This window comes from Eubalaena glacialis, chromosome 11 (assembly GCF_028564815.1).
Source record: "Eubalaena glacialis isolate mEubGla1 chromosome 11, mEubGla1.1.hap2.+ XY, whole genome shotgun sequence".
Taxonomy (NCBI): Eukaryota; Metazoa; Chordata; class Mammalia; order Artiodactyla; family Balaenidae; genus Eubalaena; species Eubalaena glacialis.
Genome location: NC_083726.1, coordinates 107,045,699 through 107,064,811, shown reverse-complemented (window position 1 = coordinate 107,064,811; position 19,113 = coordinate 107,045,699). Strand labels below are relative to the sequence as shown.

The window sequence follows — 19,113 nt, the reverse complement described above, 5'->3', positions numbered from 1 at the left end:
TCTTTTGCTTCCTTGGACCTTTTGTCCCAAGAGGACCAGATCCCACTTCAAGCTCATCTCTGGCAGGACTTTTCTGTAGGCTCCCAGGCCGTTTCCAGTGGCTCTTCACTGGCCTCCTCTCCCCTCCTTTTCTTTTTAATAAATTTAGTTGATATTCAGCTCATCAGTTGGAGGCTCACTTTCCTGGAAGGGATCTAAATTCTCCTTTTAAGGATCTCAAAAGCAGATCTTTTAAAGAAATGCAGTGAATGTTCTGAGACGGAGGCCCAGGTCAGTTCTCCTGAAAAGATCCCAAATTTGGATTTTTTTCTTAATATTGAGTTTTAAGAGGTCTTTATATATTCTGGATATGTCTATTATCAGATGTTGATCAATCGATCGATAGATAATATTTCTTCTCTTAGTCTGTGGCTTGCCTTATCGTTTTCTTAATGGTATCTCTCAAGGAGAAGTTTTAAATTTTGATGAAGATCAATTTAACCATTTTTTGCTTTATGGTTAATGTTTTTTGGACCTGTTTAAGAAATCTTTGCCTACTGCAAGATAGCAAAGGTTTTTCTTCTAAAAGTTGTATAGTTTTAGCTTCTATGTTTAGGTCTGTGATCCATTTCATGCTAATTTTTTTGTATGGGGTGAGGTGTAGGGGTTCAGGTTTTATTGTGTTCTTCCAAAAATTGTTGAAAACCTTTCTTTTCCCCATTAAATTACCTTGAAAACTTTGTAAAAAAAAAAAAAAATCAATTGACTCATGTATGTTTAGATCTGTTTCTACACTCTGTTCAGTTTCATTGATCTATACATGTCTCTATGCCAATCCTGATTACTATAGCTTTTTAAAAAAAAATCTTTATTGGAGTATAACTGCTTCACAATACTGTGTTAGTTTCTGTTGCACAACAAAGCGAATCAGCCATATGCATACACATGTCCCCATATCCCCTCCTTCTTGAGCCTCCCTCCCATCTTCTCTATCCCACCCCTCTAGGTCAGCGCAAAGCACCGAGCCGATCTCCCTGTGCTATGCTGCTGCTTCCCACCAGCCAACTATTTTACATTCCGTAGTGTATATATGTCCATGCTACTCTCACTTTGCCCCAGCTTCTCCCTCCCACCCCATGTCCTCAAGTCCATTCTCTATGTCTGCCTTTTTATTCCTGCCCTGCAACTAGGTTCATCAGTACCATTTTTTTTTTTTTAGATTCCATATATATGCGTAAGCATACAGTATTTGTTTTTCTCTTTCTGACTTACTTCACTCTATATGACAGACTCTAGGTCCATCCACCTCACTACAAATAACTCAATTCCGTTTCTTTTTATGGCTGAGTAATATTCCATTGTATATATGTGCCACATCTTCTTTATCCATTCGTCTGTCGATGGGCATTTAGGTTGCTTCCATGTCCTGGCTATTGTAAATAGAGCTGCAGTGAACATTTTGGTACATGACTCTTTTTGAATTATGGTTTTCTCAGGGTACATGCCCAGTAGTGGGATTGCTGGGTCATATGGTAGTTCTACTTTTAGTTTTTTAAGGAACCTCCATACTGTTTTCCATAGTGGTTGTATCAATTTACATCCCCACCAGCAGTGCAGGAGGGTTCCCTTTCACCACACCCTTTCCAGCATTTATTGTTTCTAGCTTTTTTGATAATGGCCATTCTGACCAGCATGAGGTGATACCTCATTGTAGTTTTGATTTGCATTTCTCTAATAATTAGGAATGTTGAGCATCTTTTCGTGTGCCTTTTGGCCACCTGTATGTCTTCCTTGGTGAAATGTCTATTTAGGTCTTCTGCCCATTTTTTAACTGGATTGTTTGTTTTTTTGATATTGAGCTCTATGAGCTCTTTGTATATTTTGGAGATTAATCCTTTGTCTGTTGTTTCATTTGCAAATATTTTCTCCCATTCTGAGGGTTGTCTTTCTGTCTTTTTTATGGTTTCCTTTGCTATGCAAAAGCTTTTAAGATTAATTAAGTCCCATTTGTTTGTTTTTATTTCCGTTACTCTAGGAGGTGGGTCAAAAAAGATCTTGCTGTGGTTAATGTCAAAGAACGTTTTTCCTATGTTTTCCTCTAAGAGTTTTATAGTGTCTGGTCTTACATTTAAGTCTTTAATCCATTTGGAGTTTATTTTTGTGTATGGTGTTAGGGAGTGTTCTAATTTCATTCTTTTACATGTAGCTGTCCAGTTTTCCCAGCACCACTTACTGAAGAGACTGTCTTTTCTCCATTGTATATCCTTGCCTCCTTTGTCATAGATTAGTTGACCATCGGTGCGTGGGTTTATCTCTGGGCTTTCTATCTTGTTCCATTGATCTATATTCCTGTTTTTGTGCCAGTACCATACTGTTCTTGATTACTGTAGCTTTGTGGTATAGTTTGAAGTTGGGAAGCCTGATTCCTCCAACTCCACTTTTCCTTCTTAAGATTGCTTTGGCTATTCGGGGTCTTTTGTGTTTCCATCCGAATTGTAAAATTTATTGTTCTAATTCTGTGAAGAATGCCATTGGTAGTTTATTAGGGATTGCATTGAATCTGTAGATTGCTTTGGGTAGTATAGTCATTTTCACAATATTGATTCTTCCAGTCCAAGAACATGGTATATTTCTCCATCTGTTTATGTCATCTTTGATTTCTTTCATCAGTGTTTTATAGTTTTCTGAGTACAAGTCTTTCACCTTTTTCGGCAGGTTTATTCCTAGATATATTATTCTTTTTGTTGCAGTGGTAAATGGGAGTGTTTCCTTAATTTCTCTTTCTGATTTTTCGTTGTTGGTGTATAGGAATGCCAGAGATTTCTGTGCATTAATTTTGTATCCTGCAACCTTACCAAATTCATTGATTAGTACTAGTAGTTTTCTGGTGGCATCTTTAGGATTTTCTATGTATAGAATCATGTCATCAGCAAACAGTGACAGTTTTACGTCTTCTTTTCCAATTTGTATTCCTTTATTTCTTTTTCTTCTCTGATTGCTGTGGCTGGGACTTCCAAAACTATGTTGAATAAGAGTGGCGAGAGTGGACATCCTTGTCTTGTTCCTGATCTTAGTGGAAATGCTTTCAGTTTTTCACCATTGAGTATGATGCTTGCTGTGGGTTTGTCATATATGGCCTTTATTATGTTGAGGTAGGTTCCCTCTATGCCCATTTTCTGGAGAGTTTTTATCATAAATGGGTGTTGAAGTTTGTCAAAAGCTTTTTCTGCATCTATTGAGATGATCATATGGTTTTGTTTTTTTTTTTAATTTATTTTTGGCTGCGTTGGGTCTTCGTTTCTGTGCGAGGGCTTTCTCCAGTTGCAGCAAGCGGGGGCCACTCTTCATCGCGGTGGGCGGGCCTCTCACCATCACGGCCTCTCTCGTTGCGAAGCATGGGCTCCAGACGCGCAGGCTCAGTAGCTGTGGCTCACGGGCTTAGTTGCTCCGCGGCATGTGGGATCCTCCCAGACCGGGGCTCGAACCCGTGTCTGCTGCATTGGCAGGCAGACTCTCAACCACTGCGCCACCAGGGAAGCCCCGATCATATGGTTTTTATTCCTTAATTTGTTAATGTGGTGTATCACATTGATTGATTTGCATATATTGAAGAATCCTTGCATCCCTGGGATAAATCCCACTTGATCATGGTATATGATCCTTTTAATGTGCTGTTGGATTCTGTTTGCTAGTATTTTGTTCAGGATTTTTGCATCTGTGTTCGTCCGTGATATTGGTCTATAATTTTCTTTTTTTGTGATATCTTTTTCTGGTCTTGGTATCAGGGTGATGCTGGCTTCGTAGAATGAATTTGGGAATGTTTCTCCTTCTGCAATTTTTTGGAAGAGTTGGAGAAGGATTGGCGTTAGCTCTTCTCTAAATGTTTGATAGAATTCGCCTGTGAAGCCATCTGGTCCTGGGCTTTTGTTTGTTGGAAGATTTTTAATTACGGTTTCAATTTCATTACTTGTGATAGGTCTGTTTATATTTTCTACTTCTTCCTGGTTCAGTCTTGGAAAATTGTACCTTTCCAAGAATTTGTCCATTTCTTCCAGGTTGTCCATTTTATTGGCATATAGTTGTTTGTAGTAGTCTCTTATAATCCTTTGTATTTCTGCAGTGTCAGTTGTGATTTCTCCTTTTTCATTTCTAAATTTATTGATTTGTGTCCTCTCCCGTTTTTTTCTTGATGAGTCTGGCTAAGGGTTTATCAGTTTTGTTTATCTTCTCAAAGAACCAGCTTTTAGTTTTATTGATTTTTGCTATTGTTTTCTTCATTTCTATTACATTTATTTCTGCTCTGATATTTATGATTTATTTCCTTCTACTGACTTTGGGTTTTGTTATTCTTTCTCTAGTTGTTTTAAGTGTAGGGTTAGATTGTTTATTTGATATTTTTCTTGTTTCTTGAGGTGAGATTGTATTGCTATAAACTTCCCTCTTAGAACTGCTTTTGCTGCGTCCCATAGGTTTTGGGTCGTTGTGTTTTCCTTGTCATTTGTTTCTATGTATTTTTTAATTTCTTCTTTGATTTCTTCAGTGATCGCTTGGTTATTTAGTAGCACACTGGTTAGCCTGCAAGTATTTGTGTTTTTTACAGTTTTTTTTTCCTGTAATTGATTTCCAACCTCATAACGTTGTGGTCAGAAAAGATGCTTGATACGATCTCAATTTTCTTAAATTTTCCAAGGCTTGATTTTTGACCCAAGATGTGATCTATCCTGGAGAATGTTCCATGTGCACTTGAGAAGAAAGTGTATTCTGCCACTTTTGGGTGGAATGTTCTATAAACATCAATTAGATCTATCTGGTCTATTGTGTCATTTAAAGCTTGTGTTTCCGTATTATTTTCTGATTGGATGATCTGTCCATTGGTGTAAGTGGGGTGTTAAAGTTCCCTACTGTTATTGTGTTACTGTCGATTTCTCCTTTCATGGTTGTTAGCATTTGGCTTATGTATTGAGGTGCTCCTATGTTGGGTGCATAAACATTTATAATTGTTATATTTTCTTCTTGGATTGATCCTTTGATCATTATGTAGTGTCCCTCCTTATCTCTTGTAACAGTCTTTATTTTAAAGTCTATTTTATCTGATACGAGTATTGCTACTCCAGCTTTCTTTTCATTTCCATTTGCATGGAATATCTTTTTCCATCCCTTCACTTTCAGTCTGTATGTGTCCCTAGGTCTGAAGTGGTTCTCTTGTAGACAGCGTATATATGGGTCTTGTTTTTGTATCCATTCAGCCAGTCTGTGTCTTTTGGTTGGGGCATTTAATCCATTTACATTCAAGGTTATTATTGATATGTATGTTCCTATTACCATTTTCTTAATTGTTTTGGGTTTGTTTTTGTGGGTCTTTTTCTTCTCTTGTGTTTCCTGCTTAGAGAAGTTTCTTTAGCATTTGTTGTAAAGCTGGTTTGTTGGTGCTGAATTCTCTTAGCTTTTGCTTGTCTGAAAAGCTTTTGACTTCTCCATCGAATCTGAATGAGATCCTTGCTGAGTAGAGTAATCTTGGTTGTAGGTTTTTCTCTTTCATCACTTTAAGTATATCCTGCCACTCCCTTCTGGCCTGCAGAGTTTCCCCTGAAAGATCAGCTGATAACCTTATGGGGATTCCTTTGTATGTTATTTGTTGTTTTTCCCTTGCTGCTTTTAATATTTTTTCTTTGAATTTAATTTTTGTTTGTTGGATTAATATGTGTCTTGGTGTGTTTTTCCTAGGGTTTATCCTATATGGGACTCTGTGCTTCATGGACTCGGTTGACTATTTCCTTTCCTGTGTTAGGGGAGTTTTCAACTATAGTCTCTTCAAATATTTTCTCAGACCCTTTCTTTTTCTCTTCTTCTTCTGGAACCCCTATAATTCGAATGTTGGTGCATTTAGTGTTGTCCCAGAGATCTCTGAGATTGTCATCGATTCTTTTCATCCTTTTTTCTTTATTCTGCTCCTTGGCAGTTATTTCCACCATTTTGTCTTCCAGCTCACTTATTCGTTTTTCTGCCTCAGTTGTTCTGTTATTGATTCCTTCTAGTGTATTTTTCATTTCAATTATCGTGTTGTTCATCTCTGTTTGTTTGTTCTTTAGTTCTTCTAGATCTTTGTTAAACATTTCTTGTATTTTCTCAGTCTGTGCCTCTATTTCTGAGATTCTGGATCATCTTTACTATCATTACTCTGAATTCTTTTTCAGGTAGATTGCCTATTTCCTCTTCATTTATTTGGTCTTGTAGGTTTTTTACCCTGCTCCTTCATCTGTGAGAAATTTTTTTGCTATTTTTTTTTTTTTTTTATGAGTGGGATTGTGTTCCTGTGTTATTGGTTGTTTGGCCTGAGGCTTCCAACACTGGAGTTTATAGGCTATTGGGTAGAGTTGGGTATTGGTGCTGAGATGAGGAACTCCGTGAGACCTCACTCTCATGAATATTCCTTGGGGTCTGAGGTTCTCTGTTAGTCCAGTGGTTCAGACTCGGAGCTCCCACTGCAGGAGCTTCGGCTTGACCCCGGGCTTGTGAACCAAGATCCCGAAAGATGCCTGGGGTGGCAAAAAAAGAAAGAACAATAACAAAGTGAAAAATAAAATTAGACTAGGAAACTAACAGATATATTAGGAAGAATATAAAAATAAAAATATAGATGAATCAACAACCAGAAGGTACATCAGTACCACAATAGTAAAAAAGAGGAGGGAATAAAAAAAGGGAGGGGGGAAGAACTTGGCTCTGGACGGTGGGGCCTAAGCAGGGGCGATGTTTGGGTGGGGGGCGGGGCCAGTGCTCAGGACCCACAGGGCTGGAAAAGGCCCTGGGGGCTGTGAGAGGCGGCCCTTAGGCTCAAGGAACAGAAGGGGCCCAGGCGTGCCCCCCACCCCTGGTCTCAGAGTGCAGGACACCTCATCTGGGAGCCCAGCAGGCTTCCTGGGCTTGAGTGAGTGGAGCAAATGCCCTCCTCTCCTCTCCTGCTCCTCCAGTCTAGGAGGGCCTCTCCTCCCTGCCTCTCCCGATCTCCCCGGCCTCCCTCCTATGCCCCGAGGACCCACGTGGCCTGGATGGGGCTTTGTGGCGGGGGTACCGCCTTGGGAGCTCAGCAGGCTTCCCGGCCCGAGTGGGCCAGGCGATCGCCCTCCGCTCCTCTCCCGCTCTTCCCGGAGAGTCCCTCCCACCTGCCTCTCCTGATCTCCCTGGCCTCAGGGGCACCGATCCTGTCTGGCCTCCACTTCTCCTCCCTCCTCAGTCCCTCTGTGTCCTACCGGTTCACTTTGGGGTTCCTCCCATCACCTGGGCCTCAGAGTCCCTCACCAGCGGCTGACAGGCGCCCTAGTTGTGGGGAGACGCTAACTCCGCATCTTCCCACACCACCATCTTGACTCCGCCCTGTAGCTTTAAATTAAGTCTTGAAAGAATTACTGTAAGTCTTCAGACTTTGTTCTTTTTCAAAATTCTTTTGACCATTCTGTTTACTTAGAATCAGCTTATCAAATCCCTACCAAAAAAAGCCATCTAGAATTTTGATTCAGGTTGCAAATGAATCTATAAATCAATCTGGCAAGAACTGACATCTCAGTGATATTGAATCTTCCAATCCATGAACATGGTATACCTCTCCATTTTCGCGATCTCCTTTAATTTTTCATTGCAGGGTTTTGTAATATCAGTGTGTAGGTCTTATACATATTTTGTGACATTTTCTCTAAGTTTTTTATGTTGATGCAGTTGTAAATTTTGTATTTTTTATTCCATTGTCCAGTTGTTCATTGCAAATATATAGAAATACAATTGATTTTTGTATATTGACCATGTATCTTGCAACCCTGCTAAATTCACTTGATGGTTTTATTAGTTTTTTGTTCTAAGTTTCCTTAAGATTTTCTAGGTATACCATGTCATCTGCAGATTAAGACCCTTTTATTTATTCCTCTCCAGTTCCTGTGCCTTTTATTTCCTTTGGTTGACTTATTGCAGTGGCTAGGACCTCTAGTACAACTTTGAATAGAAGTGGTAAGAATGGGCATCCTTGCCTTATTCCTGATCTTAGGGAGAAAAGTGTCTTTCCCACTATGATGTTAGCTGTTGGGTTTTCACTGATGCCCTTTATCAGACTGAAGAAGTTTCCTTCTGTTCCTAATTTGCTGAAATTTTTCATAATTTGTTGAATGCTTTTTCTGCATCTGTTGAAATGATTATATGATTTTTCACCTTTATTATATCGAAATGACAAATTACTTTGATTTTCAGATGCTGAAAAAGCTTACATCCTTGAGATAAACCCCACTTGGTAATGATATACTATCTTTTTTGTATGTTTCTGGATTTGATTTGCTAATATTTTGGATCCATTGCTGGCAGTGGACTGACCAGGTGGGCAAATAGGCTGCCCCATCCACATAAGGTATTTGGAACGACTTTGAGCCCCTTCTGTAGATGTCTAGTGTCATAGTAAAGCCTGCACTTACACCCACAAATAATCTCACCTCCTTTTTCACCTGCCCTTTGAAAGGTACTGCCACCAGAGACAGTATATGAATATGTGGGGCAAGGTTTGAAGTATGAGTTTAAGAGTAAACAGTGAGTTCCTTAGGGCAGGGACTTTATCACATTCATTCTATCAGTGTAAGATTAAATCGAACTGGTGTTACAGAGACCTAGAATTATGGTGGCTTATACAGAATGGAAATTTTTTTTTGACCTTGTTTTTTTTTTTTTAAAAAAATATTTATTTATTTATTTATTTATTTGGTTGCACCGGGTCTTAGTTGTGGCAGGCAGGCTTCTTAACTGCGGCTCATGGGCGCCTTAGTTGTGGCATGTGAACTCTTTGTTGCGGCATGAATGTGGGATCTAGTTCCCTGACCAGGGATTGAACCCAGGCCCCCTGCATTGGGAGTGCGGAGTCTTTTTTTTTTTTCGTTTAATAGCTATGCATTGATTTTAATGTGCATTAAGAAAACAGCAAATCCATGAATTCACACCTACTGTATATTATTTAGACCAGTTCCTCTTTAAATAAGTTTAAAAAACAAATTGATTTGAAGAGCCAGTATTGACAGACTAATAAATCAGGTGCTTATAGGTGTGTGGCAAAGTGAAGGCTGACTAAGCCCTGAGAAACCTGCTTCAGTAATTCCAGGAAAAAGGTGGGCTGTGGAGTCTCACAGAGTAGCATGTCCTGTTAGGAACACTCACATTCTTTCCCGCCTCACCACCCCGCAAGCTTTAAATCCTTGTCCTAAAACATCAAAACAACTCTAGTTCTTTTGCATTTGTATTCTATGACTTATTTTGCATATTATTCTCAGTATCTTACAATAACTTGCTTTCTTTAAGATATGTGAACTTACATATTTGCTGCAATTTAAAAGTGTGATTTTTATAACATTTCAGGACTAGGATTCTTTTTCCTTGAGGAACACATTTTCAATTTTATAATGAAATTCAGCTGGAATATAAGACTGCATATTGGAAATTACCTTAGAGACAAATTTTCAATATCTTTTTCATTTATAAATGAGTTGCATTGTTATTAAAAAGCAACTCTATTCAGTTACATTCCTTTATTTTACACTCCACCTCATTCCATATAGACTTGAGACGACTCTAGCAAGAACACATGATAAAATAAAAATTTTAAAAACTAAGACTGGGAATTTAAAGTAAGAAGTCAGGGGGAGGGAAAGTAAAAGCACAAATATGCAGGCTTTACAGGTCCAAGTGGTTAATGTAGTAAAGTTGAGTTTCAAATTTGGCTTTGAGCTCCCTGGCAACTGAGGAGAAAAGAGACACACAATCTTTTCATGATTTTCATTTTGGGGAAAGAGGAAGCATGTCAGTTCCTCAGGGAAAGCAGAACTTCTCCCAGGGAGTGCGGAGTCTTAACCACTGTGCCATCAGGGAAGTCCCGACCATGTTTGTTTCTTTTAAATTAATTTTTATTGGAGTCTAGTTGATTTACAGTGTTGTGTTTCTGCTGTACAGCAAAGTGAATCAGTTATACATATACATATATTCACTCTTTTTTAGATTCTTTTTCCATATAGGTCATTACAGAGTATTGAGTAGAGTTTCCTGGGCTATACAGTCAAAATGGAAATTTGTTGTTCTCTCCCACACCTGGTACGACTCTCATGGGGAAAAATCCTCATGGACCCAGACTTCTTCTAGTTCACTGCTCTGCTGACCCACAGATTATGACCTTAGTTATTCTCGTGGTCGGTGGGGGCTGCATCTGCATTTCAGCAGCAGCAGAGGGAGGGAAGGGACAAAGGAGGAGAGGAGGAGCATGCCAGCTAACTTTTAGGAAGGCGCCCGGAAGCTCCATGAGAGACTTCCTCATATACATGCCGCTGACTAGTACTTAGTCATGTGGTCACAGCAAGGCCAGGGTTTTGAGGCAAGAGTCGTGGGGAATAAATAGTCATTCTCTGTCTGTTGGAAAATCTAATAGTTTTTTCATTTAAATGGCTTTTCTGGAAGTTCCTGAAACAAAGTTATTTGCAACATTCCTCCTTCTGGGCCTGAGTTTCCTGGAATAGTAAAGTCATGTTAACAAAGAGAGTGGAAAAGAAAAGTCATGTTAATGTACACAGTAAGCCGTGTGGGTGTAAATAGTTTTGGTTCTTAATATCTGTATCGCTAGGACTTTGCATTGTGCATGGCACACGATAGTACTCGGTAAATGTCTGTTAACTCTGTGTGTTGTATTTATGCTTCCTTGTTAGAATCTACATGCCAAACTAGAAACAGGAAAGGTGAATATGTTCCTGATTGTCAAAATGGTAAGATTCAGAATTGCATTAGATACTGACATTGCCCAAAGTCATGTCAGAAATGCTAGAATAAGTCTATACCTGGGGTTCATGGGTACATCCTAAGGAAGGGATTAGGGGTCAGGAGGAGTATTGTCTGAGCAAAGGGCAGGGCATGAGAAGTAGGCATTACCCATTTTATTACGCTTTTCCAGGTATTAAAGTCTTAGTTGCACCAAATTGAGAGTTTACTTGCAGCAATCAGAAAGAATGGGAGATTTAAAAGGCAGTTACTTTTCCATCACGTGATTTGATGCTCTTTAATGCCATGCCATGTACCAACTAAAATCTCGTGTGCCCCTAATGGTACACTGTCTCAATTAAATACAGTAAAAGGAAGATGCTGGACGGAGGAATTCTGGGTTTTAGTCTTGGTTCTGTCACTGTGAGACCTTGGAAGTCGCTCAGCCCCAAGTTTCCTCTTCTGTGGTTTTTTCCCTCTGGGACTGTCATGGAATTGACTCTTGGAAGACATACTCTAAACATGTTTGAACAGCGTGCTTGAATTCAGTGTGCTCACCTGAGCATTAAACATGACATGGCTTTGGACAGAAGCTCTGGACACATTAAACGTGGCCTCAGCTGGATGTGGAAGTGTGTAAGGAAGTGTATGCCATTGAACAAGAACTTTGCTAAGATGGTTGTAAAAGCTGTCTGATCAGGTGTTAATCAGGCCATAGGGGAGGGGATGGGTTGATTGCCAAGGGCCTTAGGCACGATAAGGTAGAGCCTTGGAGGCCATTTCAGATAAACTCTGACTCAGGAGTCTGTCTAGTCTGGTAGAGTTGGGGGCTGGGGGCCAGGAATGCCCCTGCCAAGTGAAACGTGATGACCCGAGAAGGTTCTGAATTCTGGTGCAGGCTGTTCCATGAGCTGTGCTGGTCCCCGAGGGGGGGTTCCAGCTGGCTCCCACAGTCTCTCAGAAGGCGGAGTATTCCTAGGTGCTGGATTGAATTGCCATCCTGAAAAGGCTGGCGCTGTCAGGAAGACGATAATTTCCTGCTTCACCACCTCCAAAGTGCTGAGTGCCTGAACAGGCTTACAGAGAACCCTCTGAAGGTATAAACTGTTTCCACCTTGTCTGGAGTTTCCCATTCAGATGGATTTTTTTTTCTCCCTGCACACCCCAGCCCTTCACCAGCTGTCTTTCATTGTCCCCTCGGCATTTCAAAACAAGTGATGGGAGAACCAAGGGACAAAATGAGCCCTGAGTTCTTGTAACAAACTCCCTGCTCCTCACCACCGTCCCTCTCTCCCCACACGTACAACGTCAAAATAGAATTGGTTATTTTTGGGGGGGGCGGTGCCCTGGCTTGAGTCTCTTATATGTTAGAGTGTTTGTTTTGTTTTTGTCTTTATCACACCATTTTCGGAGGCTCTGCGGTAACTCGCGTTGAGGGCCAGCGCTTTGCTGGATGCCGGGGTTGGGAAGGGCCGTGCTCCTGGGAGAGACAAGAAGGAAGGGTTGAGGTGGCATTTGAGCTTTGGGACAGAAACGTGAGTCTCGAGGGTGTGACTGTTCCCTCCCTGGTTGGGGAAGGAAACAAGTGGGGAGGGAGTGGATGTGGGTCCATGCAGAGGAGGGTACGGGCATCCGACACGCTGGCGGTTCCCTCCTCCTCCTGTTTTTATCCGGATGATAGGTACCAAAGAACCTCGCCAGGGGAGGAAAAGAGGTCACAAAAGGGGAGCCCAGAGCCTCAAGTTTGCTTGACTGGGGGGAGGGTGCACGAAGCAGTCCTCTGTTTGCCCCGCATGGTATATAGACTTGACTTGGTTGGCATCTGTGGTCCTGGCGGGGAGTGCCACCCCCTCCAGGCAGCTCTCCCGGAGTGACTGCGGTCTGCAGCCTCCAGGGAGGAGGGAGGACAAAGCTGAGTCCTGAGCACGTCTCGTCATCTCGTTTCGTCCTCACAGCAACCCTGCAAGTCTGCCATCAGTCCCCTGATTTTTGCAGATGAAAAGCCTGAGACAGAAAGCATACATATTAGCAACTCAAGTGGCAGAGCCGGAGTCAAACCTTGGTCTGCCTGGTTTCTGAGCCCAGGATTCTTTCCTGTAGAGAGAAAGAGCTAGAAATCCCAGGGTCTCAACAAGGACTAGATGCCTCACGCTCCCAGAAGGCGGAGCTGGAGGCCGTCATCCCAGTCTCCCTGTGCAGAGGGTTCTGGGGCAGCAGCTGGTCAGGCCGTGTCCTGGAAGGTTTTTATGCCCAGCGATTCCGCTTCCTGCAAAGCTGGTCGCCCCCCACGTGGCCTGTGGGCTCCGCACCTCGTGCTCAGCCCCCAGCCTCGTGACGGGCCTTGTTTCCTCTGGATTGAATGTGTCTCACTTCTCTCCCTCTTGCAGATGGATCTGTCTGTAGAAACCCTCTTTAGCTTCATGCAGGAGCGCCAGAAGAGATACGCCAAATACGCCGAGCAGATCCAGAAGGTCAACGAGATGTCGGCCATCCTGCGCCGAATCCAGATGGGCATCGACCAGACGGTGCCGCTGCTGGAGCGGCTGAACAGCCTCCTGCCCGAGGCCGAGCGCCTGGAGCCCTTCAGCATGAAGCCCGACCGAGAGCTCAGGCTGTAGCTGCCTCCCCCCACCGGCTGTGGCCGGGGGACCGCCGGGGCCCCAGGACGCTCGGAACCAAAGGCGTTGGAGGTGACTGAAGGCCACTGGGGGTGTTAACGCTCCCTGAGGGCACGGGAAGCAGTCCAGCCGCCCTGGAGACTGCGATGCCCCAGCCCTTCCCTTGACGCGCTCTCCCTCTGCAAAGCCAGCAAACCTACTCTCAGTGGTCACCGAAGTTGGAATGTTTGAACTATTAGGGATTCTTTACAGAACTCTGCCTTGGGACTTATTTTTATTTTGCGTAGTTTTTTTTTTTTTTTAATTGACAGTGTATATTATCTAGTCTAGCTTGCAGACTGAAAATATGAAGAGAAGGGGAGAAATATTTTAAGAAGCTCTGTGTCCTTGACGCCTTCGTGAAATTTTTCTCGGTAGGCTGTCTTGTGGGTTGTAAACATAAAGAACTAATTTAATCCAGGTGTGTGTGTTGTGTTTCCATCGCAGCAAGTCTTTATCTGGCCTGGCATTGCTCCTGTGTCAGCTTAGGGTGCCCCTCCTGTGTCGTCATCGGAAACTGAAGACTCCCTTTCCACAGCCTGGTCGGGTTCATCTCCCACTGATAACTGGTTTCCTTGATGCAGATACAGTTTAGGTTTCCTCTTATTACATCAGCGCTGGCAGGACTCCAATTTTTGAGGCAGGTTTTAGCCCTCATTTGCTTTACTAGTTTTGCAGACTCGCGGAGCAGAGCGGAGAGTGCTTACCCAGCAGGCGTCCACGGAGCCCACTGGATGGGCCAGGCGTTGTGCCGGGGATACAAAAAAGGCTGAAGAGGAAAAACTCCAAGTGCTGCTGAATTTCTATGGGAGATTAGGAAATGAAGCAATTTGAGTAACCACAAAAGTACTCAGTGCAGTACTTTGCACAGCATAAACATTCTAATGGAAGAAAAGACTGCAGAAGCAAAGAAGTGGAACGTACGAACAGATCCGGGCAGGCAAACGGAGACCAGCAGCCGGGGATCTAGGGAGGTCACTGGGGCCCACGGGGCTCCCTAGATTCCTCCAAACCTCAGAGGGTGTTTTTTGTGTCCAAACAGCCTTAGGCATATTTGTAAGGTTAAAATTGATCCCACTTAGTTTAGCATCTCTCAGTTAAACTTTATCTGAGTCTAACCTCGAATTTTGATTGAACACTATCTTGTAAGGTTCTTAGAACCCGGGATAAAATGTAGGGCATAAAACAACTGGATGACAGCAGAAATATGAACATTCCAAGCTAAATGGAAAAAATAATTTAAAAAAATTTAGACACAGGAAAAAAATCAATAGCTTCTAGCATTTTCTAAGTACCAAAAAAATATCAAGATTGCTCATTCCCTCTGAACTGGAAAGGCAAGTTGGAAACCAGAGCCAAGGGACGAGGCCAAGGCAGCATCTGCCTTCTTCAGAGGGCAACCTTCTGGGAACTGCTTCTTTACCCATCAGGAAGGAAGGCGGGTAGAGACGTCCAGCCAGAGGAGATAAAGGGGTCTGAGGGAGCCAGGGAGGGATTGGAAGTGGGGAGCTAGACCTTTAGAGTTTGTTGGGCCACTCTGGTGAAAGAAGCTCGTCTTTATAATGTCTTTGGTGGTCAGGATTTTAGTGGGGCTTTAAACCATTCCTAGAGCAATTCATTAGAGTACAATCAAGAAAGATGTTCTGTAATTTTAGAAACCTGTTAAATAGCTAAGGTTATTCTAGGAACTGTCACGGAGGGGAAGGCAGCCACATTTATCGAATAATGCATTCCCCCCCCCACCCCCCTGTGTTCAGTGCTCCTTTCGTGTATTAAATTCCCATGTAATTGAGGATCTAGTTCTGGACTGTATTCAGATCCATTGATCTTTCTCTCCGTACTGTTTCATGCTGGTTTTTGTTCGTTTTTTCACACTGTCTTACTATTATAATTTCACGATGCATTTTAATATCTGATGTGGCTAGACTAGGTACCCACCTACTCTAATTACTATTTTTTCCTAACTTCACTTTTTTTTTTTTTTAACTTCAAACTGGCAGAAAAGTTGAAAAACTAATAAAAGGCATTCTCATAGTCCCTTCCCCTAGACTGACGGAAAGTGGCAGTTTTCAGCCCTCAACCATCATTGTCTTTTTTTGAGTTCCTGGAGTATACAGAACCTGGCCCTGAACACAGAGACATGCTTGTAGCTTTCAAAGAAGGAAAGGCTGGTTGTCTACAGAGCTGTCAGAATAGCCCAGGGATCACGTTCCGTTATCCTCACTGCACTTAATACAATTTACAAATAAAAGCACATAACCAAGTGACATGCAGACTGAGCCTGCGAGGACAGAGCTTTCTCAACGGTGTTGCAGCAGCTGATGGTCTGGACGTGGCAGAAAGCTGACCTCGCACAGCGTGCACAACTTCTCTGCCAGCCAGCACTCCATCCAGTTCTTTTCCTTCTTATAAAGACACTAGACAAAACATGGTATATTAACTTAGATTTGGGTCCAAAGTAGATAGACTGCTTATTCCTGGGTAGAAGCAGAGAAGAACAATAGGCAAATCTGATGTGTTTTGAAATAATTCTAGTTAATTTAATATTTATGGTATGTGGTGGTTTCGCAACGTTATCAACTTTGGCTAAGTCGAGTTATGTTTCCTGGAATTCCCTTCCCTGTTCCTTTTTGGTTAGGGTTGGCCACAAGAGAAATTTGCATGAGATTTGTCAGTGGAAGTGAAGCAGCATCCATGTGTATTTGATGAAAGTCGCTGTCAGTCAGGCCCTGTTGCACTTTCGGTGTGGGCAGCAGCTCCTCCGGCTCCACAGAACTCTGCCTTCAGCTTTTCCAGATCCTGGGCCAGGTATGAGGACTAACTTCTCCTTAGGCCTTCTGCAGCAGGGAGGATGAGGGCTGAGAGAAGGGAAGAGCCAACGTGGGTTCTGGTGGGAGACAGATGTGGTTCCAGCTTGTTGCTTGCAGGCTTCAGGTGTCTTGGCTCTCTGCCACTGCCCATCCATCCCCCACTGCACATCCAGCTGTTTTCTGGACCACCTGCCCAGCGACTCCTTGTGAAGAAGAAACAGCGCAACAGGGACTCTTATCAGCTCCTTTAATTAATTGCTTAAGGTGAGTCTCTTGAACAACCTCCTTATTCTACATCATTCCTGGTGGTTCTTCTCTGATTGAACCCTGACTGGTAACATTTTACTTTTCCCTCCTCAATATTTTACTTTTTCCAATGGATTCTAGGAATCTGAGGGGTTTACTGTTTCAAGAGACAGTAATGCTGGATCTCTGTTGGTTAATGACCAGTGACCTAGCTGGACGCTCTCGGATGTTTCAGGGATGGGGAGGCTGCCTGGGGTTGTCAAAGAGCCCTGGCTGGAAGTTTCCACCCCCTCTAGAGCACGAGGTGGTCTGGGTGGGGTCTCACGCCCCTTCCAGCTCTTAGATCCCAAGTCTGCGGTTCTGGTACATCACCCTCGAGAAACAGTGAGGAGCATCTTTGCCTGTTGTGTCTGAGCGGTGGCCCTAGGTCTTGGTAGTGACTTTAAATTCTGAGTTGCCAAGGGAGAGCTTCTTTCCTTCTTTTTGTTAACTATGAATTAGACAGGTGTCAAGTGGCTCGCTTCCTTTAAGGACCTGTTCTGCTTGTCAGTCTATTCACCTCTAGTTATGAACCCCATCCAACAGGCCGCTATACTGCAGCCTCCTTGTTTCACTAGTTGAAGTGGAAGATCAGTAGAAAGGCCTTCACCCCTTGTATTATGTGCATATAAGTTTACAATAAATGAATTGTGGGGTTAAGAGCAAGTGATAGATTTCATGGGCAGCTTTATAATGATTTTATAGATTTCACATCTTTATTTCCCTCAAAGTTTTATCATTCTTAGTAACTTATGTTCTCTGCCAGAGTGAATATTTGATGAAATGAGTTTTTAAGGATTCCATATTCTAAGTGCACTCGAGAAACTGGTTTGGTTTGTTTGTCTTTGGTAAAGTATTCTCTAGCTTATTTCTTTGCTTTCTCCTCCGACGTGTGAAAAAGGTACATTATAGGTATTATAAACATGCTGTTCCCAAGGCTACGTAAACTAATGGCCCTGGGGAACTACATGTGCCACTTACTCTTTTGGGTTGATTTGTAGAACTTATTTAGCTTTGGCATTTCCCCTAGCAAATCCCAAGGAAAACAAGGAGTCTTCAGTAATGAGAGCTGTGAACAAACACGTATTAAAATCCTAGAGTAATTGAAAATTTTGTCTTCCTGTTTTGTTTACACCTCAGCTAAACCCAGATATGTAGTATTCAGTCGGAAATTACTTAACATGTTGATACTAAAGATTGAAGGGCAGCGTGGAGAGAAGGGAAATGTTTTCTTCTTGTGGATTTTTTAGGTGTATGTTTTTTCTTAATTGTGAGAGAAGTAATTTTGCTTTTCTTTCCCCTACCCTGACTTTCATTCCTTTGTTAAGAGCTACATAGTGCCTCAGAGATGTCATTGTTGTTTATTGGTTTATAATAAGTAACACTGAATTTCTTGCACACACACAAGGCATGTACCTTCCATTCAAATGTTGTGACTACAGAGGGAAAGGGTGACCAGATAACTTAATTATTCACATGCTTCAAACCATAACATTAAAACTTTTTTGGCAACTAAATCTAGTTGCTTATTAGTATGAGGAGTATCTCATGTGGTGAGCTGCGTGTATGTGTGTGTCCATTGCTCTTAGGAATTTGTTCAGGGTCATCAGTGTCAACATAGGACATGATAGAATTTACTGACGATTTGATTAATTTTCTTCACCAATCAAGGCATATTCCTACTGCTACCTTTTCTATATAGTGAAGCATGATTTATGTTAAAAGCTTCTGTGAACCAAGTATTTTTAATTCAGTCTTTGAAACTGTCATACTTCCCCTGACCAGAGAACCCAGGCCACAGCTGAGCTAACCCTCTCCCAGTTATCCTGTTTGCCTATGACACCCTCCTACAAGGTATCATTCTGCATGTCCTATGGGAAAGCATTTCCAGCTGACTCTGGTGTGTTAGCCAGAACCAAAGGAATGAAATTTGTTTTTACATAAACCCAGTTTGATATCTATATGCACATAAACTGCAACAATATGATTGACTTGTAAACATCTTCCAAGATGGTGGTGTAATTCTCCAGTTGATTTTGCAACATTGTAAAGATATAACCAAGTATAATTTTGCTGTACAAGGATGAATGGGCCCCACAGAATGCAAGAAATACCTTGCTTCCCTCTTTCATTGATAGAGGCAGAAGAGTAATATTCAGAGAAAAGCACCTAGACCTAAATTTTGTTTACTAGACCTAAAACATATCTGCTTAGTGTCAGAAAGCGAAAACCACCAGACAGGAGTATCTAAGACAAAATGACGGTGAAGGTTCTGAGGATAACAAGGTATTGTTCACTTGTCCCGGTATCTATACCTTCCCCATTTCCCCTTAGCCTGAGCCCTGGTCTGATGATGTCAGACCCAAACTAGTCCTTTGACACCAGCCTGCTGCGGCTGGTGGTCCCCAAGAGGCCCTCAGATCTGTCTGCGTTTAAGTAGTAACTGGCTTGACTTTCGGGCCTTCCAACATCTACAGCTTCCCATCCAAAGCCTCTCACTGAGACACCTGCTCCCTCCTGCCACCTCCCATCTCGAGGCAGATTTATTCCATATGCCCTCTCTTCCTCTATCCCATGCCCACCTCCATTTTGTGGTAAGGTCCTAGTCAAGACAGCTC

At 42.4% G+C, this 19,113-nt stretch overlaps 1 protein-coding gene across 2 annotated transcripts in view; it reads left to right on the top strand.

The window, feature by feature from the left end:
* The window catches only part of BORCS5 (BLOC-1 related complex subunit 5), a 97,402-nt gene extending 83,629 nt beyond the window's left edge, over positions 1–13,773 (top strand). For both annotated transcript variants that reach the window (XM_061205209.1, XM_061205208.1), the window contains exon 4: positions 13,131–13,773. In XM_061205209.1, the coding sequence (XP_061061192.1) occupies positions 13,131–13,361 (231 nt within the window). In that variant the 3' untranslated portion in view covers positions 13,362–13,773. The remainder of the gene's footprint in view (positions 1–13,130) is intronic.
* The last annotated feature ends 5,340 nt before the right edge of the window (positions 13,774–19,113 follow it).